Here is a 25,086-nt window from a genome sequence, read left to right as displayed (position 1 = left end):
ATGGCGTCACCAAATGTACTTAACCTCATTTGAAGTGTAGTGGAATATGAATTTAAAAGTTCCTTCTAAAATCAATAAACGCATGAAGCATTTTCCTCCACAGTCCTCGAACACTTGTTACTATCATATTATAATGGGTTTTAAACAAGCCAAATTCTGGGATGTGTGCTTCTCTAAAACAGTAATAGGTATGTGAAATTAGAATACATCGCGATACCATCCATCTAATTGAGGAATAGTCTACAGTCTAAAGGATTTGATGGAGCCGTCAGAAGCTTCATCTTCTGGAGGTCTGACTAGATTTTTGTCCGCTAGCTCATCAATGCAGGTAAAGGAGAGGCCCTGCGTATCCGTGCCATCCTGCGCTCTCTGGTTCCAACCACCGACCTGGTCGGCATTATCAGCATCCCCCTCAACATGCCCATTGTCAACAAAGGTATGTGATGGCAGTGGTGGCTGAAAAGTCGATTTACATCCGCTGTACCAACAGATTTGTGTCAAGATCACAATCCTGCCGTGTCCTGCTGCAACAGCTTATTTACGACTCTGACTAATGTGACTACTGTGCAAGTCCCGCTGCCAAATGCTCTTAATCATTTCACTCTCACATGAAGTCAGTAGAACAGTAGTTTGTGCTTCATGTTTAACATTTTCTTCTTTGCGCCACACCAGACGGCAGCGTCACTGAACCAGACATGTCGGCCTGTTTCTGCCCGGACCACAAGGCCCCCATGGTGCTCTTCCTGGACAGGGTGTATGGCATCGAGGACCAGAGCTTCCTGCTGCAGCTGCTGGAGGTCGGATTCCTGCCTGACCTCAGAGCCTCAGCTTCTCTGGATACTGTGAGTGAGAACGGAAATGTGAATGACACTTTCTGAGCAAAAACACCATCTACCGGTGGGTCTTGTCAAGTGTCTTTACATTTTGTGCTGTTTTTTTTAGCGGGTACTCATCTCTTGTTTGTACCTCACAGGAAGTGTTGAGCACCACTGAGACAGCTCTGGCCATGAACAGGTACATCGGCTCCGCCTTGCTGCCGCTGCTGACCCGCTGTGCCACCCTGTTTGCCAACACGGAGCACCACGCCCAGTTGGTGGACTCCACGCTCCAGACCATCTATCGCCTCTCCAAGGGCCGCTCGCTTACCAAAGCCCAGAGAGATTCTATTGAGGAGTGTCTGCTGGCCATCTGCAAGTATGACCGTCCATGTTCCATGTCTTTTCTAAGAGTCTGTCAGACAGTTGAGCAGAAGGATACGATCACGAATCTACTGTGTTCCTCAGGCATCTGCGACCCTCCATGATGCAGCAGCTACTGAGAAGGCTGGTGTTCGATGTCCCCATGCTCACAGAGTACTGCAAGATTCCTCTGCGGGTGAGAAGTATTTATACTCCTGTCTGATACTAGGTTTATACTTTGTCTGTGATTTAATGAATATGGTTCTCAGCATTGAACTAGACCGTTTGCGTGCTTGTCACTTACCTGGCTGTCCTCTGACGTCTTAGCTCCTGACAAACCACTACGAGCAGAACTGGAAGTACTACTGCCTGCCCTCAGGAATGGGTGCCTTCGGAAGCGCCTCTGAAGAAGAGCTCATCCTCACCAAGAAACTGTTTTGGGGAATTCTTGATTCGCTGTCTCAGAAGGTACCAATGTCACTTGCTGTTGGAGGGGATCAGGTTTGATGCTGCAGTAGAGGGAAACCAGACGTTCCATGATTCTATTAGATGATTACCTCATCTTCCTACACCCCTAACCCAGTGAAGCTCAATCACTGTGACAACAGAGCTGTGTTGTTCGAGACATGTCCATGTGCGCGTCCTCTGTACCTGCATGTGTGTGCGTGTGTTAAGTATAGAAGGCTTCTTCTCTTCTCTTTGTTTGTGAGTCTTGACATTTCACTTAAGATGATAGACACCTCTGTTGTTAAGAAGCTCATTATTGCAGAGCTTAAAAATCGTATTCTCATGACCCAAATGTGTGTTCCCAGACTGGAGCCATCCTCGTGGTGTGGTGACTTTTAATGACACTGTAATGTGATTAAACTTGAGCTCCAGTTCTTAACCACAGGGATGACGTTCAAACTCCGTTCCACTATTTCCTCAGAAAGTTTTGCCCCTCCTGACAGGATTCAGAGTTAGTGAAGTGAAAGCCCCATGAAGTGCTTCTGAGCAGTGTAGCTGAGGCCAAGCCGAAAGAGATGAATCATTTATCAGCCTGTGACAGGCCACTGTTCTTGCAGACCCTCTGTGCACTCTCTCGTAATTCCCTCCAAAGATACTGAGTATGTTCTTTGCTGCGCAGAAGTACGACGCCGAACTTTTCAAAATGGCCAACTCATGCCTGTGTGCCATCGCTGGAGCCATACCTCCTGACTTTGTGGATGCCAGTTTAGGAGCAACGCTGGAGAAGCAGGCATCCGTTGATGCACAAGGCGACTTTGACCCCAAACCAGTTAACACTGCCAAGTGAGTCCACTGCAACGTCCACTAGCCAAAAGAAAACTCTTACGCCCCCATCTCTGTTTTGCAGTATATCACTACCTGAAAAACTTGAGTACATTGCCAACAAATATGCAGAGCATTCCCATGACAAGTGGTCCTCGGAGAAGGTTTGTCTTTGTGTTCTCTACTCACAGTTCACCAATGGAGCTGCAGAAATGTGGATGAGAGGTTGAATTACGCTTATTCGGTGCAGGTGTCCTCAGGCTGGAAACATGGAGACAGTTTGAATGAACAGGTCAAGAGCCATCCTCTGCTCAAGCCTTACCCGGCCCTCAGTGAGAAGGTTTGTGCTGTTGTCCTACAGAGGACAGATGAAAGTGGAATTTGTTAACTCTTGGAAAGTCATCTCATCCTTGGCCAAAGTAGTCTCATGTAAAGGAAGATGAGTTCAAAGTGTGGCTGATTTTAGGAGAGAGAAACGTACCGGTGGCCTGTAAAGGAGTCGTTGAAGAGCATGCTGGCCATGGGATGGAACATTGAGAGGACCAAGGAAGGAGAAGCCATGTTCCAGCAGCGTGAGAGTGAGAAGCAGAAGAAAATGTCTGAGTCTCAGGTACCTTATGCTGTCATGTTGATGGAAATGTTTGACCGTGTCTGAATATCTGATCTATTTCGCCTTTATTCCGAAGGTCAGTGGCTTCAGTCCCACACCGATGGACCTGCGCAATGTCATGCTGTCTCGAGAATTACAGGTAATGTTTCTGGCGTCCCTGGACTATTGACCTCCTCACCCTCAAGTACTTTGACGCGCGTCCTTCATCCTTCTTTATTATGTTAGTTATCCTCCAATGCTGCAGTTGATTGTACGCCTCTGTCTGCAGAGCATGGTGGAAGTGGTGGCAGAAAACTACCACAACATCTGGGCCAAAAAGAAGAAAACAGAACTCCTTAGCAAAGGTTTGTGAGCGCACAAGTGTTCATGTAGTTTCTGTGGTCCAGATTTGATGGATCGCTCCCCACCAGGAGGAGGGACCCATCCGCTGCTGGTTCCCTATGATACCCTGACTGCTAAGGAGAAGCACAGAGACCGAGAGAAAGCTCAGGAGCTTTTCAAATTCCTGCAGTTCAGTGGCTATGTCATTACAAGGTGATGGTCTAAACACACCGAGATGCTGCTCCACTTCTGTCACTGTGACTGTATCAAAGTTTTCCCGCCACACAGGGGTCTGAAGGATCTGGAGCAAGACTCCTCATCCATGGAGAAGCGGTTCGCTTTCAAGTTCGTCAAAAGGATGCTGAAATATGTCGACTCGGCGCAGGAGTTTATTGCACACCTCGGTATGTTTGATCTGAAAGAAGAGTTTGCATGCTCTTTTTGAGGCTGAAACATGTCACGATTGTGCGTCCAGAGGCCATGGCCACCAGCGGGAAGACGGATAAATCACCGCATGACCAGGAAATCAAGTTTTTTGCGAAGGTTGGTTTGTCGTTAAGCGAGAGATCACTTGTGACATTTAATTATCTGCGTGTGTTCATCGCCCCAGGTGTTGCTACCGCTTGTGGATCAGACCTTCAAAAACCACTGCCTCTACTTCCTATCCACGCCCAGCAAGAACCTGAGCAGCTGCGGATGTGCCTCCAATAAAGAGAAGGAGATGGTCACTAGGTATCACATCGTGCACAATGAGCTCTGTGATCTTCCACTCCTCTTCATGGTCTCTTTTCCGTCTGCTCTGTCCACTTCCCTTCCAGTCTGTTCTGTAAGCTGGCAGCTCTTGTCAGGCATAGGATCTCACTCTTTGGTAAGCCCCTTCCTCTTCCTTTAATCTCTCTCTGTATTGACAATATGTGTCGGGCAGGGAGTGACTCTGCAATGATGGTGAGCTGCTTGCACATCCTCACTCACTCCTTGGACACCAGGTAAGTTCATCTTTGCAGCTCTCTGCATCATAATCAAAGCAGGCTCAGAATCCCCCGCCGTCTCTCACAGGACCGTGATGAAGTCCGGCTCGGAGCTGGTCAAAGCTGGGTTCCGAACCTTCTTCGAGAATGCTGCTGAGGACCTGGAGAAGCTGCTAGAGATGCTGAAGCTCGGGAAGTTCACGCAGTCGAGAGCTCAGATGAAGAGCGTCAGTCAAAGCATCACCTATGTTACGGTGGCGCTGCTTCCCATCCTGACCGCTTTGTTCGAGCACATCAAGACTCACGAGTTCGGAGTTGACCTGCTCTGTGAGTATACAGTCACGGCCACACAAAGTTCACAAAGTCTCTTCCTTCGGGGTTTTCAGGTGTTTGCCAGATGTTTCTATGGTAGAATGACATACAATTAGAAGCATTTCACAAGTATCAAAAGCGTTTGCTGAGAATGACATGCAACAGGTCAATATCTGCAGTGTTGACCCTTCTTTTTCAAGACCTCTGCAATTCTCCCTGGCATGCTGTCCATCAACTTCTGAACCAAATCATTGCATAATCAATGCTTGTTTGGGGTTTTTATTGTCCACCCGCCTCTTGAGGGTTGACCACAAGTTCTCAATGGGATTAAGATCTGGAGAGTTCCCTGGCCAAGGGCCCAAAATCTTTTTCATGTTTTGTTCCCTAAGCCATTTTGTCATGACCTTTGCTTTATGGCAAGGTGCTCCATCATGCTGGGAAAGGCATTCTTCATCACCACATTGCCCCCGGATGGTTGGGAGAAGTTGCTCTCGGAGGACATTGTGGTACCATTCTTTGTTCATTGATATGTTTTCAGGCAAGAGAGCCCACTCCCTTGACCGAAAAGCAACACACATGAAGGGTCTCAGGGTGCCTCACTGTTGGCATGAGACAAGACCGATGGTAGCTCTCACCTCGTCTTCTCCGAACAAGCCTTCTTCCAGATGCCCCAAACAATCGGAGAAAATGACTTTACCCCAGTCCTCAACAGTCCAGTCCTTGTAACCTCTGCACAATATCAGTCTGTCCCTGATGTTTTTGCTGGAGAGAAGTGGCTTCTTTGCTGCCCTCCTTGACACCAGGCCTTGCTCCAAAAGTCTTTGCCTTACTGTGCGTGCAGATGCACTCACACCTGCCTGCTGCCGTTTCTGAGTGGGCTCTCTTCAATCTTGCCTAAAAACATATCGATGGACAAAGAATGGTACCAGAACGCCCTCCGAGAGCAACTCCAGATCTTAATCCCATTAAGAACTTGTGGTCAATCCTCAAGAGGCGGGTGGACAATCAAAACCCCAAACAAGCATTGATTATGCAATGATTTGGTTCAGAAGTTGATGGACAGCATGCCAGGGAGAATTGCAGAGGTCTTGAAAAAGAAGGGTCAACACTGAAGATATTGACCTGTTGCATGTCATTCTCAGCAAGCGCTTCTGATACTTGTGAAATGCTTCTAATTGTATGTCACTCTACCATAGAAACATCTGGCAAACACCTGAAAACCCAGACTTTGTGAAAATGTAATATTTGTGTCATTCTCAAAACCTTTGGCCGTGACTGAAGAAGGCGTGTGCTTTGTGACAGGAGAGTAGGAATTTGGCACCGTCACCTTGGAGAGTAAAAGATCTATCTACAGCCCACATGAGCTAACCAAGGACTCTTTGTTTCAGTGGATGATGTGCAGCTCTCCTGCTACAGAATCCTCACCTGTTTCTACTCCCTGGGAACTGGGAAAAACATTTTCGTGGAGAGGTAACCTGTCCTCTTGTATTCACAGCCTGCAAAGCAGGAAAATATTTTATGAATGTTTATAAAAATAAAAAATCTACTAATAATACACAGGAGCAGAGGGTCATTTTATAACATCTAGTAAGTAATATATGATGACAGCCAGCGCTAAAACACCTGTAGCCAACAATGCATATCATAGATCCATTTACCTTAAAAGTAGGTCCAGACGTTTAGTTGGCGCAACGCTTGACACAAGCAGACCTGTTCTTAAACACCGTCCACTTAAAAGATCTTGATCATGGTCCTACACCACAATCATTGTCCACCTAGTAAACCCAGACTATATTGAGTCAGGCAAAGCTGTCCAGTTCTCCTGTCTCCATGGTGACATGCTGGACCCAACAACCCAACTGCTTTTCTTGTGGTCCAAACATTCGTCCACTATACTGCATTGAACTGTCCTAAACCACTGAGTGATGTCAAATGAAGGATGATGTGAATTAATTGGCCTTCCAACGCAGCATTCTAGATTCTGAGGACTGAACATCACTGTTGTTGCCTGTGTAATTAATTTGAAATGACAGAGCAATCATTCAAATGACTCATCAAATGAGTGACCTTGGTTTCCAGACACCTTCCAGCTCTGGGTGAGAGTCTGGCCACGCTGGTGGGAGCCATGCCGGTGGCCTTCCTGGAGCCCCACCTCAACGTCCACAACCCTCTGTCTGTCTTCAACACCAAGACACCCAGAGAACGAGCCAGTGAGTGCCTCCCCCTGTTTTAATGTCAGGCTCTGACATTGAAAGCTGCTCTTTTCCTCCATAGTCCTGAGCATGCCCGACACAGTGGAGGAGATGTGTCCGGAGATGCCTCAGCTGGACCGGCTGCTGAAAGATGTCAATGATGTTTCGGAGTCCGGTGCTCGCTACAGTGACATGCCGCAGGTCAGGCTCTCCCTCCTGCGTTCAGATTACACTGAAGTGTTCTGATAATGTTGTCCAAATACATTTGGTCAAATGCAATGTCTTATGCACTGTGCATTGCTCACCTCAGAAGTGTTTCACCTGATTTAGGTTCTCATCTCTCCCAGGTGATCGAAGTGATTCTCCCTATGCTGTGCAACTACCTGTCCTACTGGTGGGAGAAAGGTCCCGAGAACTCCCCTCCTGAGACCGACTGCTGCACCATGGTGACCTCAGATCACCTCAGCATCATCCTGGGTAACATTCTCAAGATCCTCAACAACAACCTGGGAATAGACGACGCCCCCTGGATGAAGAGGATAGCTGGTAGGCCGCTGTGTTTTCATTGATGAACTTCAAGACCGACTCTGTGACGACGAATGCAAGGAGAGTGTGACTGATCAGCCTCTTGGTCTCTCTGCCTCTAGTCTACTCTCAGCCAATCATCTGCAAAGCTGGAGCAGACCTGCTGAGAACACACTTTTTGCCCACACTAGACAAACTGAGGAAGAAGACAGAGAAGGTAAGTGCTGAAAGGGAAGTCATTCATCTAGCAGCTTTTTGGAGCCACTTGCTGTCACAATAGGTTGTGTCTGAAGAGGAGCTGCTGAAGGCAGACAGCAAAGGAGACAATCAGGAGGCAGAGCTCCTCATCCTGGACGAGTTTGCCGTCCTCTGCAGGGACCTGTACGCCTTCTACCCCATGCTCATCCGTTATGTTGACAACAACAGGTAAAGTGCCAACGCACAGATGTCGCTTGTCTTCAGGTGGTCATGTGTGAGCTTCTTCCAGGTCGAGGTGGTTGAAGGCTCCGGATGCTGACTCCACTGAGCTCTTCCGGATGGTGGCAGAGATCTTCATCCTGTGGTGCAAGTCTCACGTAAGTCCCTGCTTAAACAAACTGAGATGATAACACTGATCGGCCTTCGTTCTCTCCCCAGAACTTCAAACGTGAAGAGCAAAACTTTGTGGTTCAGAATGAGATCAACAATTTGGGCTTCCTGACTGGAGAAGGGAACACGAAAATGTCGAAGGTAAGGGATCTGTCTGATGTTTTCTTTTTTGGCTTTCTCTTTTGAAGAATTTCTTTGATGGTAAAAGAGAAATATTGAGGGTCAAATGAGTCATCATGATTCTTTCAATCTTTCCACTACACTGCTTCTCGAACCATCTCAAATGGTGTCCATTGGTGAACTCATCCACACATTGATGCTCACTCATCGTCAGATTATCTAAATTCAATAGCCTGAAGGTCAGAGACTCACTTCTTCTCCCGCAATCCATGCAAATCGGACACAAAGCTGGCAGCTTTACTGACATGTGAACGTAAGTAATATTGACGTCTGACAGGACGGTCATTTGTGAAATACAGACAGGTGGGGACCAGGAGCGGAAACACAAGCGGCGGCGTGGAGAGTATTACTCCATCCAGACGAGCCTGATCGTTGCCGCTCTGAAGAAGATGCTGCCCATTGGCCTGAACATGTGCACGCCGGGAGACCAGGAGCTCATCTCACTTGCCAAGATCCGCTACAGTCTGGTGAGTACGCGGGAAGCACGCACAGATGATCAGTGTTACAATATATGGTGTCATTGGAAAGTTTGAATTGTCTCTATGTAGAAAGACACTGATGAAGAGGTGATGGAGCATTTGAGACAAAATCTTCACCTGCAAGACAAAGTAAGTGACCGCTTGTTAGAACTGTGTGTTTGAAAGTCTTTAACGGTGACATCTTTCGAATCAGTCCGATGACCCGGCAGTCAAGTGGCAGCTCAACCTCTACAGAGATGTGGTGGTGAAGAGTGAAGAGCCGGTCAACCCGGAACACACTGTGGTTCGAGTTCAGAGCATCTCTGCTGCAGTTTTCCATCTGGAGCAGGTAGGCTTTTCTCAAGTGGTGGAGCAACCAATGGCCTTACTTGAGCAGGTGCACAGTGACACCTTCAGGTAACAAGTATGCCTGACAAATCTCTCACTTGTACTCTTTTAACATTCTATCGGACACTGTCATTACATTTCCAGAGATTTAGTGGCTGGTTTGACCCAGCCACGTCAGGTGATGACAGTAGGACAGGCTCGTCCCTCAAGCTGTCATTCAGCATCCAAACGATAGCGTGTAGCGTGAGAGAACCTCTCCTTCTCACAGGTGGAGCAGCCGCTGAGGAATAAAAAGTGTGTGTGGCAGAAGCTGCTGTCCAAGCAGCGCAAACGTGCCGTGGTGGCCTGCTTCCGCATGGCTCCTCTCTACAACCTGCCCAGGTGAGTCTGCGCCTTCACCGGTGCCCAGAACTGAAGTGGCCTCCGGGTCGACGTGATTAACTGCTAATAACAAATGATCAACTCAATTGTGTGGCCGTGTTTTAACCCTCCATCCTCTCCCTAATCACATTCTCTCCTCTGTGTTTTTCTTTAATTTCTTGCGTAACACGACCTCATCCCTCCCTCAGATACAAAAATAACAATTACTTCCTTAATGGCTATCGGGAGGTTTGGCTGGAGAGGGCGTTCAAAGCCTCCAGTTTTGACCGCCTGTTCTCCCTGCTGACGGTAAAGACGCCACAAGCCGAATGCTTCATCCGTTCCCTCCCTCCATCCACCGGGCCACGGACCGATCTCTGCCTGGCAACAGCTGTGTCTACACTGATGATTCTGATTGGTTCATATTTCCAAAATATATAGTCTAGCTCTTAATTGGTGTGTACTGTTGTTGTTTACCTTGTCTGCTTTTCTTTCAAATCTATTTGATGTCTTGTTGATGTGCTGAACTTTTTTTGAAATGAATTATGACCAGTCAGAAGAGCCAGTGGGTCCCACATTGAACATGTCCTGCCTGACTTGCACCGCCCCCTCCCTCCCTCCCTCCCTCCCTCCCTCCCTGGCTCCTGTCTTCTCCAACAACTCACCAGAACCTGCCCTAATGGCACTCTGCCTTCCACTCCCCCGCCCCCCCTTGTCTCAGGCATCGTGCCATCAACTTCTTCATCCCATCCTATCAGAGACTTTGGATAGAGGCAGAGGAGTACTCCTTTGAGGAGAAACTAGTGCAGGATCTGGCAGTAAGTACCGGGACCACTGTGGTGCTCGGCCCTGTGTTGGCACTGCAGAATGCTTCTCCGGCTCTGTGTCTGGTGAGACCTTGATCAAAGCACTTATAGATGCCTATCGTGTAGATAAAGGAAGCCCTTCAAACTCAGTGACACGCTTGAATACTTGCCTGCTAAACTTACTTGTACTCAGTTGTAGGTAGTTTACTTTTTTACCGCAAAATTGGTGCCATCAAAACAGAACATTTTGATCTTGGTTTTGACTTCTGTGATTCATTCAAACGAGTGCAAGTTTCTGGGATCACACAGTGATGCAGGAAGTGAAGCAGAGAGTGCAGGCCTTGTGTAGACCTCTATCATGTCAAAGCAGCAGCAAGAGAGAAAGAGAAGCTTCACAAGCTAGTAGAGGTCACTGACAGGATTTATCTTTTGAGATTGATGATTGGCACTGGGAGTGACTAGACTGGTTTAGCAGGACATGTGGAAGTTTAGAGACAAGGTTAGGGAGGTCAGATGGTCTGGACATATGGACACAGTATTGGGTCGAGAATGTTGGAGATGATGAAAAATAGAACCGGTGAGGTTCATGAGCTCGGAGGGAATGAAGGTGTGACTTGGGTAGGATCAAGATCAAGGATGATAGTCGACTGTCTGTGCCCCTGACAGGAAATACAGAAAAAAGTTCTGCAGTTGCTCATTGTAGATGCATTGTAGAAACGTAAAAATAACCGCAGCTCGAGAGTGAAACTCACCCAGTCCGTTTGTTGCACTAGCTTTGTGTCCATCTCTAGTTAATTGCTTGACCTATTTGCGGCCTTGTCGGTGCTGCAGTCGAGTGAAGTGAAGTCAGTTTCATCCTTTGATTTAGTGCTGGTTTGCACATCAACTGCTGCTCTCATGGTTTTCTAATGTAACTTCCAGAACCATTGTTAGTTGGTCTGATGGCTGTGTAGTTCAGGCTTCTGGTGAACTCATTTTCCGCCTCATCTCACCTAACGCTTGCCCCTGTCTGCAGTGACATGCATGTGTCTAAGGTTCCAGTTTCTCACCTTGCTTTGTCCTCCACGGATCACCAGGACACTTCAGAGTCTCATCTGCATGAAGGCACTTGAGGGATGTCGGGAGGTTTTTTGGTGGGCAATGACAGGAGGGGTTTGTGAAGCAGTGACCGAGTTGTTTGTTACTAGTTGTGGTTTGTCACAATGCACAACAAAGCTAATAGGCTTGTGGACTGTGCAGAAAACACCCATGAAGATTGTGGAGGAGGAGGAAGAGGAGGTGGCTGAGATCCAGCCCGACCCTCTGCACCAACTCATCCTCCACTTCAGCCACAACGCCCTGACAGAGAGAAGGTGTGTGACTCCAATACACATGACTGGTCCAAGTAAACACACTGATGCTGTCTTTGTTGTCGGTTTACAGTCACTTGGAAGAAGATCCTTTGTATATAGCATACGCAGACATGATGGCAAAGGTAGTGTGTTCACAGCTTAACACGCACAAACCTGGTGAAGTGACATCTGGTCGTGTGTACAGAGCTGTGCAGAGGATGATGAAGAAGAAGAAGAAGAGGAGGAAGGGAAAGAGAAGACGTTTGAGGTGAGCTACTGTTTGCCTTCAGAGAATGGCTTTAATGTGACGTGTTGATGTGTTTTGCTCATCAGGAAAAGGAGATGGAAAAGCAGAAGATCTTGTATCAGCAGGCTCGGCTACACGCCCGTGGAGCTGCGGAGATGGTTCTGCAGATGATCAGCGCCAGTAAAGGTGTAACCATCAAAGACGTTCTTTCTCTAATGTGACACGGATGGTTCTGTGCTCCTAGTGTCACTGTTACACTACCACTCCCAGGCCAACTCACAAGGACAGCCATCCCTTTCATTTCGCTTTCTCAGACCCAGCGTGCACCACTCATTAGCACCTCTGTAATCTCGGTCAGCCCAGTCCCTTTTATTCGGATAATGGCTGCCCACCATTTTGACACTTTCAGCTGTCCTGCTCTCCTGAAATAGACCACCATGCTGCTCCGAGTCTTCAGAATATTAATCACCAAGAGAAATTGCTTTTTGTTTCTGAAGTTTGACAAGAACAAGGCGTTCCATCCTGGAGGTACAACGACAGTCCCAGAACATTGTCCGCTCCACAGCGCGCAGTGATGGCAGCTGGCAGGGATGACTCCCCCGGAGAGTCGTGAATGGCTGTGCAACACTGTCCGAGAGAACCTGCTGCCTCAGTGACATCAGATTCACAGTCTCACTAGGTGTTTGGATCAGTCAAGCCTGAGCACAGTAGAGGAATTCTTGCCTCAGGCCAACTTCTCCTCAGCAAAACTTGTAGTCCTCCAGGAGACCTACAATAGAGTGAGCCGCTTGATGGACAGCAGACTCCCTGGCATTCCTCTTCAGGTCAACAAGCAGTTCTCTGGTCTTGGACCGGACAAGTGAAAGTGACAGTAAATCAACAGCTCAGAGATAACTGTGACACAAGGTGCTCCTGCTTTCTCCCATTTTCATCTTGCACCTCTCAGAGTCAAGATTTTGTAGCTGTTCTGTGTCCACCTCAGCTTTTCAATGATGTCATCTAGTTGTCTTCTCTTCTCTTCTCCATCTTCATCTAATCTGACCTTGTTGCTCAGGACGTCTCGGTCCCATGGTGACCTGCACCCTCAAACTGGGCATCTCCATCCTAAATGGAGGCAATGTGCAAGTTCAGAAGGTGAGAAATTATACCGCAATCCGCCGAGCTCCGATGTCATGTGCTCGATTGTATGTTCCTGCTGTCTTCAGAAAATGCTTGATTACCTGAAGGAGAAGAGAGATGCCGGATTTTTCAAGAGTCTCTCAGGACTGATGCAGTCGTGCAGGTAAATTCTTACATATGTTTGTAGGCTTACGCTAGCAATGCCGTATTATTAATGCTTTGAAAAGCACCATTCATTGAAAGACTCAGTAGGACGGGGTGTTCTGCTGGCCTCACTGTAGTGAGGGTCTTGTGTGATGATGCTGTCACCCATCTAACTGCTTCCCTCTAGTGTCCTGGACTTGAATGCATTTGAGAGGCAAAACAAAGCAGAAGGACTGGGAATGGTGACGGAGGAAGGTTCAAGTAAGCCGCCTCCCTCCCGTATGAATCTGCTCTGTGACTCATTCGCGTAGACCAAAGCTTCTGTGGTAGAATGAGACTTGCGTCAGTGAAGCGCACTAATGCTGAACCATGCACTCATCCTAGTCACAGTCATTAACACTAGTTTTCTCAGCCCTCGTCCTTTTAGTGGCCTTGGTGGATTCAATAATCCAAATGAGAATTTTGGGAGTGAGTCCTGACATGGTCCAGCATTAACGGTTCTTGCCAAATTTTAACACTTTCACTCGATGCATTCTTTCATGTCTCTTCATCCTAGTCTCCAACTGAACATCTCCATCCAGTTGTGTGTTTAACAAACCACTGTGACTACTCTTGTCTCCGTAATAAACTTCAATCATGATTCCTCAGGCTAGATTTAGCCTCTTCTTAACTGCATGACACTCAGTCCACATCTCCTCTTATTGTAACTCTGTCTCCTCTCTTTTTGCTTATGTCTACGTGTATCGTTTGTCTCCTCTCATTTACCAAATAAATCCCATCGATGGCAGTCCACACTAAGCGGGGTAAATAACAACCTTGGATCACGCTGATACGGCTGTGCTTCCATCCTGAATGTGTCCTCCACATCACTGCTTCGTCGTCTCCGCCCTCCCTCTGTAGGGACACAGCGCATGTCTGCTGGCAGACATCTTTGCTTGTACCTTGTGTTTCCATATCCTCCAACATAACATCTACTAATGCCAATCCTCTAGCTCCGACCTGTCGCTTGGGCCTCATCATGAGGGTCTGTGGGAGTCTTCCACAGCTTAAGCAGAGCTTTGTCTTGCTTTGGATTTGGGGCCTATTTCACAAAGCTGGTCACCGTTGAGATGTCTGACTTTCACATGGTCTTCAGTCGGTCCCTCCAGGATCTCGTGTTCGTTGTTTGTCGTGGAGGAAAAGCCTTGGTCAGATGTATATATTGGTAGCCCAGCAGAAGAATGGGCTTCACATTTATCCTGAAACTTCCAATTGGTGTTTTAAAGCAGTTTTTACTGCACACAGAAAGACCTTGTGAATGTGATGGTGCTCCAGCTTCAGGGGATCATTTAGGCAATGTTTTCAAGGAGGATGACAAGATTAAAGCCAAACAGTGAAACTGGATTATCGATCCTGGCAAGATCAGCCCAGGTCACTTCCCGTTTGTCCAACCTACGAGTACTTCCTGTCCGGTATAGGTTCAGGTTATTAATAAAGGAGAATGTCATTCACTGATTTCTTGGTTTTTTTTTTATGTCAATGATTTCAGTGTGGTGACGTCATAATGCACACAGCTCAGCTGATCACCTCACGTTTCCACCCAGAGTGGGAGCCATGTCACCTTCACAAGGGGCATCTGCATGTGTGGTAGAATTGCCATTAACATGTTCGTTTGGAGCTTCACTTTATAACGCAATAAAACGGCTTCTGTTCCTACTTCTGGTTCACGCGCTTCAACTGTCAGCAGTGGGACCTTACCAGCCATTCAGTACTAAGCTCACGGGAGGACCTTAGCTCTTCCTGGTGAGCTTCCAATCAGTTATGAGGACAACCTCTCACAATCAACATTCTGATCCTTGTGAGAGCGACACATGGAGTCCAACACCAGTCTCTCCATAAGTAGACAAAGCAAAGCCTTGAGCCAAAGAGTGTTTTCTATGTCTCGAGTGGTGAGCTCTCGGGTGATCCTGGAGGGACTCTTCTGTAGCTCAATGAGGAGTTTTGGTCTGCTCCTCACCGACTTATGTCCGTCAGGCTGACTTCCAGCCTGCATGTGAAAGTGATCAGGCCTCGTCCAGCTTCCCGAAATGTCCTGGTGTTCCATTGTTGTTGATACAACAGCATTTTATTCTCCAAAGAAAAACACTTTGGATTCAGTCTCGACCTGCAATCTAAAGGCCACTGGACCTTGTAGTTATGTTTTGAACACCAAACATGTGCTTGCTTCATGTTGATGGCTTCTGGGGGCACTTCGAGACACCCCAGGAAGCCTCGCTCACCCTGACTCGTTCTCTCGCAAGGCTCCAAAGTGCTTCAGAACGACGAGTTCACCAAAGATCTTTTCCGCTTCTTGCAACTTCTGTGTGAGGGGCACAACGGAGGTGAGCACAGAGTGATCTGGGTCCAGCGTCCAAAACGTAACAGGAAGACTAAAGCTTGCGTGTCTGTCAGATTTCCAGAACTTCCTAAGAACCCAGACTGGAAACACGACCACGGTTAACATCATCATCAGCACCGTTGACTATCTGCTCCGCCTGCAGGTTCCACTCCCAAGACCTCAGCTAGAGTTGGAGTCGACTAGAAACCAGACCACAGTTGTTTCTTCTTCTTCTGCAGGAGTCCATCAGTGACTTCTACTGGTACTACTCTGGCAAAGACGTCATCGATGAGACTGGGAAAGTCAATTTCTCCAAAGCTCTGGATGTCGCCAAGCAAATATTCAACTCCCTGACTGAGTACATCCAGGTAGGTGAAGAAATGTGGTCACATGAGTGCGAACATGGCTTCACCCTGGCTCTCTCAGGGCCCGTGCATCGGGAACCAGCAGAGCCTGGCTCACAGCAGACTGTGGGACGCGGTGGTCGGCTTCCTGCACGTGTTTGCCAACATGCAGATGAAGCTGTCTCAGGTACGATCGTCGCACCAGGGTCCTCGCGCACATCGGTGTGACGTGGAGTGTGTGCCGCTGTGTCCGCAGGACGCCAGTCAGATCGAGCTGCTGAAGGAGCTGATGGACTTGCAGAAGGACATGGTGGTCATGATGCTGTCTCTGCTAGAAGGTTTCAGAACAATCCGACCGATTATGACGAGCAGATCATGGTGCTAAAGGAGGCTCTGCTTATCCAGGGAATGTTGTGAACGGAACGATCGGGAAGCAGATGGTGGATACCCTGGTGGAGTCGTCAAACAACGTTGAGATGATCCTCAAGTTCTTCGACATGTTCCTCAAGCTGAAGGACCTGACCACGTCAGACAACTTCCGGGAGTACGACCCTGAGTGCAAGGGCATCATTTCCAAGAAGGAGTTCCAGAAGTCCATGGAGAGCCAGAAGCAGTACAGCCAGTCCGAGATCGAGTTCTTGCTGTCCTGCGCTGAGGCAGACGAGAACGACATGTTCAACTACAAGGAGTTTGTGGAGCGCTTCCATGAGCCGGCCAAAGACATCGGCTTCAATGTGGCCGTGCTGCTGACCAACCTGTCGGAGCACATGCCCCACGACGCCCGCCTCGCCACCTTCCTGGACCTGGCCGAGAGCGTCCTCAGCTACTTTGAGCCGTACCTGGGCCGCATCGAGATCATGGGCAGCGCCAAGCGCATCGAGAGGGTCTACTTCGAGATCAGCGAGTCCAGCCGCGAGCAGTGGGAGAAGCCGCAGGTGAAGGAGTCCAAACGGCAGTTCATTTTCGACGTGGTCAACGAGGGAGGCGAGAGCGAGAAGATGGAGATGTTTGTCAACTTCTGCGAGGACACCATTTTTGAGATGCAGCTGGCCTCGCAGATCTCCGAGCCGGATGCCGTCGAGCAGCCGGAGGAGGAAGAGGAGGAAGACGGACACGTCTCGGAGGACGAGGAAGAGGTGGCTCTGGAGTCGACCTCGGCGTTCACTGCCGCCTGCCGCTCGGTCAAGAGGAGAATGGGGACCATGCGACAGATGGTGTCTGTCAAAAACCTCCGCAAGCAGCTGAAGAAAGTCAAGAACCTGGGCATCAAGGAGATCATCGCCGGTTTCTTCTCCTTCTTCTGGATGATTTTCACCGGCTTCTTCAAAGGGATCTACGGCATCATCTTCGGTTTCTTCCACCTCATCTGGTCCTCCATGTTCGGCGGCGGGCTGGTCGAAGGTGCCAAGAGCATCAAGGTGACCGACATCCTCGGCAACATGCCTGACCCAACTCAGTTTGGGATCCACGGGGACGTGATGGAGGGTGAGAAGGTGGAGGCCATAGAGGCGTCGGGAAGCTTGGACGCGGCCATGGCTCCCACCGCCGACGTGGAGGTGGACATGATGCTGGAAATGTTGACGATGCCCAAGAAAGAAGGCGGAAAGCACGTGGAGCCCGGACTGGGAGACGTCTCCGAGCTCACAGCGGAAACTTCGGCCCCCGACCAGAAGAAGGTTCTCACTCATCTCTGCTGTCAAACCGCTCTTGTTTCATGAAGCGTTTGTGTTTCAGAAAGCTGCTGCCAAACCTGCGGAGACGCCCGAGGGTGAGCCGGAGAAAGGAGAGTGAGTTGATGGTCCCGCTTTCATTTTTGCTTCTTTAACTTCAGTCATACCCCTCTGGCCTTCAGAATGAGCCTGTCTTGTTGAGAGTCACATGAATTCATGTCCCTGCAGCACGGAGCACCAGGAGAAGGAGGACAAGCCCAAGGAGGAGGAAGTGAAGGAGGCAGCCGGCGAGGAAAAACCCAAGTCCAGATCCAGTTTGTCCAAAGAGCTGGCGCCAGCCTTCATGTCCAATGTCTTTGCTGCACTGGAAGTCTTCTTCACCAAGATGCTGGTAAAGACCCACTTCTTCTTCTGGAAATGTGCTGGAGTTCATCCTCTGACCCGCTCGTCTCCACAGAACTATCTGGCCCGGAACTTCTACAACCTGCGCTTCCTGGCTCTGTTTGTGTGTTTCGCCATCAACTTCATCCTGCTCTTCTACAAGGTGCCGCGCGGGGTCCACCAGTGCTTTTCAAATTCAGATTATTATTCAGATGTTTCCACAATGAAACTTGACCAGTCAACTGTAGAATGTGAGATAAATGTATAATGAAGTAATATAACAAGCAAACATTTCAACTATGGTGAGAATCGTTTGACCTTGACTCCGAAACTAGACTGAACAGATCGATAAACCAATATTGGTTCAGTCTGAGGGGTTGGCTCTGTAAAATGTGATGCAGGTGACCGGAGAAAGTGAGGATGAGGATGAGGAAGACACGCACAGCTGGGGCGGCGCGGAGGAGGACGACGAGGACACGCTCTTCGACATGGACGAGTTTGTGCTGCAGGAGAGCACCGGCTACATGCTGCCCACACTGCGCTTCCTGGCCGTGTTCCACACCGTCATCTCTCTGCTGTGTTTGGTCGGCTACTACTACCTGAAGGTGCCAGCAACCACGCGGTCACATGACCCGTCCGGAGCGCTTCTCATGCCGGTGTTTGGGACTGCAGGTTCCTCTGGTGGTCTTCAAGAGGGAGAAGGAGATCGCCCGGAAGCTGGAGTTCGACGGCCTCTACATCACGGAGCAGCCGTCCGATGACGACATCAAGGGCCAGTGGGACCGACTGGTCATCAACACCCCGTGAGTGTGAGACACGGTGACGGCCGAGTGACAGGGGTCTCACGTGTTCCTCTCTGCTGCAGATCCTTCCCCAACAACTACTGGGACAAGTTCATCAAGAGAAAGGTGAACCTGGCCGTGTTTGAGTGACGAGGCTTTTAGGCTCAAAGGCTTGCTCGAGTGACCTCCTGTTTCATAAACTCACTGCCTGTTGCAGCGCATTTGACCACTTGATGTGACGTCTCCCTTGTGTGTTCAGGTGATCAACAAGTACGGCGACATGTACGGAGCCGAACGCATCGCCGAGCTTCTGGGTCTGGACCAGAGCGCGCTGGACTTCGACCCCACGGTGGAGACGGTGGAGAAGGAGGCGTCACTCGTGTCCTGGTGAGAGACAACCTGATCACCGTCAGTCCCCTGAGCTCCTCGTTAAAATGGCTTCACGAAGCAAAAACATTTTCATATCAGAACATCAACTGATCTCGTTACTGCGCCCCGCCATTCTCAACAGCAGGTGGCGACAAAACAACGTCAAGTGAATGTAGGAATTCAGTAGGTCTGACAAATCCAAACAAAAATTCTTCTAAAAAAAGAACGAAAGTGTTTGTTTGTTTTTCACATTCCCCCAATATTTGATCCCTAGCTTCAGTATGAAGTGCGCCAAATGTTCCATAACCACTCTTCATCTTGCTGCCAGGCTCAGCTCCATCGACACCAAGTACCACGTCTGGAAAATGGGAGTGGTTTTGACCGACAACGTGAGTTCACTTCAAGAACATGACGCATTAGCGAAGCCATTTGAGCCCAGCAGTGAGTCTAAACACGCGCGTGTGCTTGTCCCCCAGTACTACCTGTACCTGATCTGGTACACCATCATGTCCGTCTTTGGTCACTTCAACAACTTCTTCTTCGCCGCTCACCTGCTGGACATCGCCATGGGCTTCAAGACGCTGCGCACCATCCTGTCGTCCGTCACCCACAACGGCAAGCAGGTGGGGAGTTCCACCAGCAGAGGGAGCCAAAGCCTCACTTGCTGCCATCTCTTTCCCGGTGACGATTCAGTCATGTAACTCGCGCATGGTTTCGGGAGGAGAGTGCGCTGGGGAGTTGAGTTCCACCCTGCGTCACGTCGCACTCCAGTGTGCAGCCTGGTCTCACCAGCAGGGGGAGCCGCAGTTTCCCCTTCAGCGTTCAATGGCTCACCTTTCATGTTGCCGTGACTTGAAAATGAATGTTCCGATCGAAGTGGTGTTCTGGTGCTGCTTGATTCCTGATGGATGCTACTCTCAGTGTGACCCCCGTGAGCTTTCCTCCCACGGTCCCAAAACTTGGTTCCTTGAGTGCAGGCTCATGGATATGTGGGGCCCCTCACTCCAGACAGCTGGGATGGACTCCTGCCTGGCGGTGCAGGGAGGAAGTGGGAGTACATGAGTGAACAGAAACGACCTTCCTGTTGAGTGGCTCCACACCAACGTGGCGGCGTCTGGTGAGGACAGCAGAGGCTCAGGTTGTCCTCTGTGTTTGCAGCTGGTGCTGACGGTGGGCCTGCTGGCCGTGGTGGTCTACCTCTACACCGTGGTCGCCTTCAACTTCTTCAGAAAGTTCTACAACAAGAGCGAGGACGAGGACGAGCCGGACATGAAGTGCGACGACATGATGACGGTGAGTCTTGTTTGTCTCTCTCAGAGTGAAGTTGCACAACCACTTTCCATTGAATGGCAAACTCGCAGAAACAAAGGAGGAGGTTCAATGAAAGGTTGTGAAAAGCTTTTAGCTTGAATGATGACATTCTCAGAGCGACCTTGAAGCCGCTGCAGGCGGGGAGGTACGCAGCGGCTGAATAGTTTCTCTTGTGTTTCACTCGTGGCTCTTGAATAGGAGAATCACATTGCCGTGACTTCAAACCTCACAGAGAGATTCATAGGAGCAAGAGAATTTGTTCACAGCAAAGGCGCTTTTGACTTCCCGCTGCAGGATTTGGAGCTTTTTAAAGCCATGCGCCGAGGAGAAAGCGCTGCAGCTCAAGGTCCGGCCCTGAGCCTCGTGAGCGTCCGCAGGTGCAACGAGCTCCACTTTGACATTCTCCTCTCCGTAAAAGCGCCAGGCCACAGTTTCCATCAGAGCTTCAGTGAAAGTCCTCCCATTCTTTCCATTTCTCATTTGTGATTTCTGTTAGCCGCTGACACGGTGAGTGGGTTCAGCTTCCGCTTCTGCTGCCGTGCAACCTTTGAATGTTCTACGGCGCCACTCAAGGATCCGCGCTGAGATCTGACGTTCGCCAAAGAAAGAACCCGCTTGTCCGGGTCAATACTCGCAGACAGACACCTTTCCTTCCCCTGCTGTGACCTCCTTCAGAGTAGCGCCCCCAGAAACACGTCAGGTGACTCCGGGTACTGCAACAGTTGAAGCCCATAACGGAGGTCAAACTCTAATGTGTCACCTGATCGTTTTTCCATGCGGGCCGTCCAAAAACATGCAGGTCGACTGGTGACTCTTGCTTTGTGGCAGTTGTGTGATGGGATCGTGTGTTGATGCTGATCAATCAAAAGACCGAGTGTGAAGATTCTTCAGTCGCTTTTATTTCAAGCCCAGTGAGTTGGAAGGCCCCTCCCTCTCCCGCAGTGCTACCTCTTCCACATGTACGTGGGCGTGCGAGCCGGCGGCGGCATCGGCGACGAGCTGGAGGACCCGGCGGGCGACCCCTACGAGCTGTACCGCATCCTGTTCGACATCACCTTCTTCTTCTTCGTCATCGTCATCCTGCTGGCCATCATCCAGGGTTCGTACTCGCCACTCCTCGCCTCCGGCTGAAGCGCTGATGAAGGTTTCCCCTCCCCCCAGGTTTGATCATCGACGCCTTCGGCGAGCTGAGAGACCAGCAGGAGCAGGTGAAGGAGGACATGGAGGTAGGTGTGGCTGCGGGACAGGAGTTCAGGGCTCAGTGGAGTCATGTGACCAGCAGAACCTCCGCCTGTCTTTCAGACCAAATGCTTCATCTGTGGGATCGGCAACGACTACTTCGACCGCACGCCTCACGGATTTGAGACTCACACGCTTCAAGAACACAACCTGGCCAACTACCTGTGAGTCGCCACGCCACTCACCTGCACACTCACACGCACCGACAGTCTCATGCACACAGACACAGTCACACACACACACATACACACACACACATACACACACACACACAGTCTTTCACACGCACCGACACAGTCACGCACGCACACACACACACACGCACCGACACAGTCACACACACACACACACACACACACACACACCGACACAGTCTTTCACACGCACCGACACAGTCACACACACACACACACACACACACACACACACACACACGTGTGCACCGACAGTCTCTCACACACATACATCGACACAGTCACACACGCGCACACACACACACAGATGGCCACTGAAACACACAACAGTGGCACCTGGACGGCGAGCTCACAGCCTTGTGCCCTCGGCAGGTTCTTCCTCATGTACCTGATCAACAAGGACGAGACGGAGCACACGGGACAGGTACGTGAGCGTCTCCTCTCAACACTCTGCCCACTGCGTGTTGCGTAAGTGCAGCTCCAGCAGCAGGAAGAAACAACGTGTGGGTTCAACCTTATTTTGGCTCCGTCAGGTTTGTGATGTCGAAGCTCGGGCGAGGACAGAGCTCAGAGTCGTGTGAAAAGACTCTCACGTGTCGCCTCGTGAGAACTTTTCCTGCGACCTTCACAAAGTGGCAGACAACGTTACTCAGCTGAAAGATGTGACTTCATGGAGGACTCTGAAGGACGTCGTGCTCCGTTAACTCCAGGCACCAGGTCCTCTTCGTAAAAACACCTCCTTCACCAAGTCTGTGCTGGGAGCAGCAGAGCCTGGTCGTCCAACCTCTGCTGCTCCAGGAAGTAAAGTGGAAGGAGCTGAGTGAGACAGCAGGTGGCAGCAGCGCTGCCCAACTCACTGACACAAACCCAGGCACAAGAGAGGGTCCTGCAGGATCCAGATCAACCCCCAACGGGTCTGTTCTGGGTTCCTCCAGCAAGTCCTCCAAGTGACTTCCTGACCCAGTCAGGTACTTTGCTAGCAGATGGAGACGGCAAAGCCAGGATTATCCGACCGAAAAACACGGCGACTGAGCTCCGGGTTGAGGAGATTCAGCGGCTGCATGTGGCCCGCGAGCCGTCGCTTTGGTGTCGTCCAGCTGATGTGTGGAAGCGCCCCCCCGCTGACGCGTCCCTGTTCCCTCTTCTGCCTGCAGGAGTCCTACGTCTGGAAAATGTACCAGGAGCGATGCTGGGACTTCTTCCCCACCGGAGACTGCTTCCGCAAACAGTACGAGGACCAGCTGGGATAGACGCGGACCCAGTCCAGGGAACTGGACCCTCGGTGCCCACATTAGGAAAGAGGCGAAACAGAAGAGAACCTTTCCCATTTCTACGTCCCAACTGACCTTGAGCAACAGACTGAGACCCGCTCTGCCTTGTCTTCACCGTGAAGCACGTGAATATGCACAACCTCCCACGGAACCATTTCGAGAAGCAAGCGCCGACGTGCCTTATCTCTCCGACCTATGCAATCTTGTCCCCCGGTTCAGTCCCGTGGCATTTCAGCCGAAACATGTGTTGCATTAAATAGGGACGACCTGCCATGTTGCTTTTAGTTCTGGTCCGCTCCCTCCCAACCGCTTCGGGGAGGACATGAATAAAGTCACTGAGGCAATACACTGAAGGAGTCTGTGGTGTTTCACTCGGGCTCAGGAGCCTTCGGTCGGCTTGTGTTTTTTTTAAGTTCGGTCCCGGTGAAGCCGAAGACAACCGAGGTAACTAAACTGTACACTGCGAATCATCAACCTGAACGCTGAAACCGTCCTCAAGTGTCATTCGGGACTCATTTCCGAGCTTCACATTCACGTCTGAGCAGGAGGAGTGCGCCCCCTGGCGGCCTTCTTACACTAACGTGTCAATCATTCCAGTCTACAGAGTCAGGTAAGTAAGTGTTTTCACATGTTGAACCACGTTCTGTCTCGTGTGTGACCTGCTCATTAACTGCCGTTTCTCAGGTCTTGCTTCAGTAAGTGACTCACTGGGCTGCGGTCAGGAGATCATGCTGTCCAGCCAGTCCTCCAGGTCCTCCTCTGTCACCTCCTTCTTCTCTACCTCGGGAGGTTCTTCGCCCGCTTTCTCCTCCGGCTGGTCCTCCTCCATCTTCAGCGGCTCCTCGCGGGCTGTGGAGCAGAACAGGAAGTTAGCGTCGCTCACGGGTGACTTCCCCCGGGAGCCAAACGTCTCGCGCGTTCCCATCGCCGACAGCGTGCTGCTCACCCGTCTCCACGGCAACCGTGTGAGAACAGGCTAGAGCCGCTTTCTCCAGGCTGAGCAGCAGCTCCAGCTCCTGGTCCTCCTCGTCCGCAGGAGGGTCGGTGGTCTTCTGCTGGGTTGGTCCGGGGGGTTTCAGCACGGGGTGTGGAGGTGTGAGGCTGGGCTTGGTCACGACTTCCTGTTTGGACGCCACTGCAGGGAGCACGACAGGCGTGGACACCTGAAGAAGCAAAGCATGACGTCTGTGGCGCCACCTTGTGCACGTAAAGAGCAAGACCTTTGCGGCGTAGCAAACCTGCACCAGCTCAGGCTCCAGGTCCAACCTCTGATGAAGAGGAAGCCGATGAAGAAGCCGAGCGAGGCCTGGCAGGTCCGACACCTAGGGGGGAGAGCGGCCCAGACACCTCACCAACAATGTTTCTGTATCACAGCCGGGCTGCGAGCCGCTGGGGAGACTGACCTGGGCGGCTGTTAGCAGCTCCAGCTCCCAGCTCTTCTCCTCGGAAAACCGGAATTGAGAGAAGGAATCTCCTGAGGGGGAGAGACAGCTGTTCATTCGGTGGACTGACCCCAGGACCAAACGTTCCAACAACTCTGATTTGTTCTCTAAAGTTTCAACTCTTAAGTGACACGAATCGCTCAACTGCGCCCCCTAGCAGTCAAAGCAACCCCCCCCCCACGTCTCAAAACCACTCCGTCATGTGACTCCACTTCTGCTGGTGGGCGGAGTCACAGCGGAGTGACACCGACAGATGGCCACTTCACCTTTGACCCCTCGACCTTGAGTATCCCTGCGCCAGGCATCTGTGAGAGACGAGGTCAGAGCGACGGCTTTATCATGTGACCTGGACGGGATGAAGGTGTGAATAGAACCCCGTGGATGAAAGGGGAGCAGCAGCTTTCAGTGACGGCGGCTAACAAGCAGCTTGTCACGGACAAACGTGAAGACGACAGCGCGAGTCCTTCGCCGGCCACAAAGAGCCTTTCATCACGTCCAGGTCTGTTCAAGTGGCTTTGTCTCACCGGGGAAACATGTGGCGTCAGGCACATCTGGCCCGGATGGCGGTCACACGTGAGGGCAGAACGCAAGGATGATTCACGACTACGGTGGAGAAAGAGCTGAGCCAGAGGACAAAGCTCTCCACTGAGCGGTGGGTGTGCTGCGTCATCCAGGAGAGACCAGTGAGGTGTTGGAAGACTTGCCACGTTGAGGCTGGTGTCTGCGCGTAACCATGGCAACAGGTGGATGAGAGGAACTTGGCTGCAGACG

General features: G+C 50.5%; 2 protein-coding genes across 6 annotated transcripts in view; one reads left to right on the top strand and one right to left on the bottom strand.

Moving 5' to 3' along the window:
- Positions 1-23,471, top strand: part of ryr3 (ryanodine receptor 3) — a 70,934-nt gene extending 47,463 nt beyond the window's left edge. The window contains exons 48-107 of the mRNA XM_053880234.1: positions 316-436; positions 673-842; positions 974-1,194; positions 1,284-1,374; positions 1,506-1,646; positions 2,305-2,468; positions 2,533-2,611; positions 2,698-2,787; positions 2,914-3,057; positions 3,134-3,196; positions 3,326-3,401; positions 3,468-3,591; positions 3,667-3,782; positions 3,854-3,921; positions 3,989-4,110; positions 4,197-4,246; positions 4,304-4,364; positions 4,435-4,673; positions 6,047-6,128; positions 6,738-6,868; positions 6,933-7,051; positions 7,198-7,396; positions 7,498-7,592; positions 7,656-7,801; positions 7,863-7,950; positions 8,012-8,104; positions 8,443-8,610; positions 8,692-8,751; positions 8,816-8,950; positions 9,218-9,330; positions 10,031-10,127; positions 11,355-11,467; positions 11,538-11,589; positions 11,652-11,714; positions 11,780-11,879; positions 12,748-12,827; positions 12,899-12,975; positions 13,144-13,217; positions 13,745-13,759; positions 15,236-15,316; positions 15,387-15,475; positions 15,552-15,680; positions 15,739-15,843; positions 15,913-15,994; positions 16,062-17,332; positions 17,391-17,443; positions 17,555-17,717; positions 17,784-17,870; positions 18,109-18,312; positions 18,380-18,510; positions 18,573-18,615; positions 18,749-18,876; positions 19,187-19,247; positions 19,335-19,481; positions 20,017-20,151; positions 21,112-21,268; positions 21,331-21,395; positions 21,472-21,572; positions 21,975-22,026; positions 22,757-23,471. Of these exons, the coding sequence (XP_053736209.1) occupies positions 316-436; positions 673-842; positions 974-1,194; positions 1,284-1,374; positions 1,506-1,646; positions 2,305-2,468; positions 2,533-2,611; positions 2,698-2,787; positions 2,914-3,057; positions 3,134-3,196; positions 3,326-3,401; positions 3,468-3,591; positions 3,667-3,782; positions 3,854-3,921; positions 3,989-4,110; positions 4,197-4,246; positions 4,304-4,364; positions 4,435-4,673; positions 6,047-6,128; positions 6,738-6,868; positions 6,933-7,051; positions 7,198-7,396; positions 7,498-7,592; positions 7,656-7,801; positions 7,863-7,950; positions 8,012-8,104; positions 8,443-8,610; positions 8,692-8,751; positions 8,816-8,950; positions 9,218-9,330; positions 10,031-10,127; positions 11,355-11,467; positions 11,538-11,589; positions 11,652-11,714; positions 11,780-11,879; positions 12,748-12,827; positions 12,899-12,975; positions 13,144-13,217; positions 13,745-13,759; positions 15,236-15,316; positions 15,387-15,475; positions 15,552-15,680; positions 15,739-15,843; positions 15,913-15,994; positions 16,062-17,332; positions 17,391-17,443; positions 17,555-17,717; positions 17,784-17,870; positions 18,109-18,312; positions 18,380-18,510; positions 18,573-18,615; positions 18,749-18,876; positions 19,187-19,247; positions 19,335-19,481; positions 20,017-20,151; positions 21,112-21,268; positions 21,331-21,395; positions 21,472-21,572; positions 21,975-22,026; positions 22,757-22,852 (7,620 nt within the window). The 3' untranslated portion in view covers positions 22,853-23,471. The remainder of the gene's footprint in view (positions 1-315; positions 437-672; positions 843-973; positions 1,195-1,283; positions 1,375-1,505; positions 1,647-2,304; positions 2,469-2,532; positions 2,612-2,697; positions 2,788-2,913; positions 3,058-3,133; positions 3,197-3,325; positions 3,402-3,467; positions 3,592-3,666; positions 3,783-3,853; positions 3,922-3,988; positions 4,111-4,196; positions 4,247-4,303; positions 4,365-4,434; positions 4,674-6,046; positions 6,129-6,737; positions 6,869-6,932; positions 7,052-7,197; positions 7,397-7,497; positions 7,593-7,655; positions 7,802-7,862; positions 7,951-8,011; positions 8,105-8,442; positions 8,611-8,691; positions 8,752-8,815; positions 8,951-9,217; positions 9,331-10,030; positions 10,128-11,354; positions 11,468-11,537; positions 11,590-11,651; positions 11,715-11,779; positions 11,880-12,747; positions 12,828-12,898; positions 12,976-13,143; positions 13,218-13,744; positions 13,760-15,235; positions 15,317-15,386; positions 15,476-15,551; positions 15,681-15,738; positions 15,844-15,912; positions 15,995-16,061; positions 17,333-17,390; positions 17,444-17,554; positions 17,718-17,783; positions 17,871-18,108; positions 18,313-18,379; positions 18,511-18,572; positions 18,616-18,748; positions 18,877-19,186; positions 19,248-19,334; positions 19,482-20,016; positions 20,152-21,111; positions 21,269-21,330; positions 21,396-21,471; positions 21,573-21,974; positions 22,027-22,756) is intronic.
- Positions 5,867-25,086, bottom strand: part of aven (apoptosis, caspase activation inhibitor) — a 31,226-nt gene continuing 12,006 nt past the window's right edge. The window contains exons 3-8 of one of the 5 annotated variants that reach the window (XR_008416195.1): positions 24,277-24,347; positions 24,112-24,195; positions 23,820-24,036; positions 23,582-23,722; positions 12,842-12,913; positions 5,867-7,932 (exon numbers count right to left, since the gene is read on the bottom strand). Coding sequence is in view for 4 of the 5 variants with exons in the window: in XM_053880245.1 (XP_053736220.1) it covers positions 23,592-23,722; positions 23,820-24,036; positions 24,112-24,195; positions 24,277-24,347 (503 nt within the window). In the remaining variant the exon portion in view is untranslated. Of the gene's footprint in view, positions 7,933-9,983; positions 21,406-23,581; positions 23,723-23,819; positions 24,037-24,111; positions 24,196-24,276; positions 24,348-25,086 lie in introns of those variants that run through there. The other 4 variants (XM_053880245.1, XM_053880247.1, XM_053880244.1 and 1 more) reach the window with 4 other exon arrangements.

The sequence above is a fragment of the Synchiropus splendidus genome, chromosome 12 (assembly GCF_027744825.2).
Source record: "Synchiropus splendidus isolate RoL2022-P1 chromosome 12, RoL_Sspl_1.0, whole genome shotgun sequence".
Classification (NCBI taxonomy): domain Eukaryota; kingdom Metazoa; phylum Chordata; class Actinopteri; order Syngnathiformes; family Callionymidae; genus Synchiropus; species Synchiropus splendidus.
Note: the sequence above shows the minus strand (reverse complement) of the source record. Positions and strands in the feature narration are given on the sequence as shown.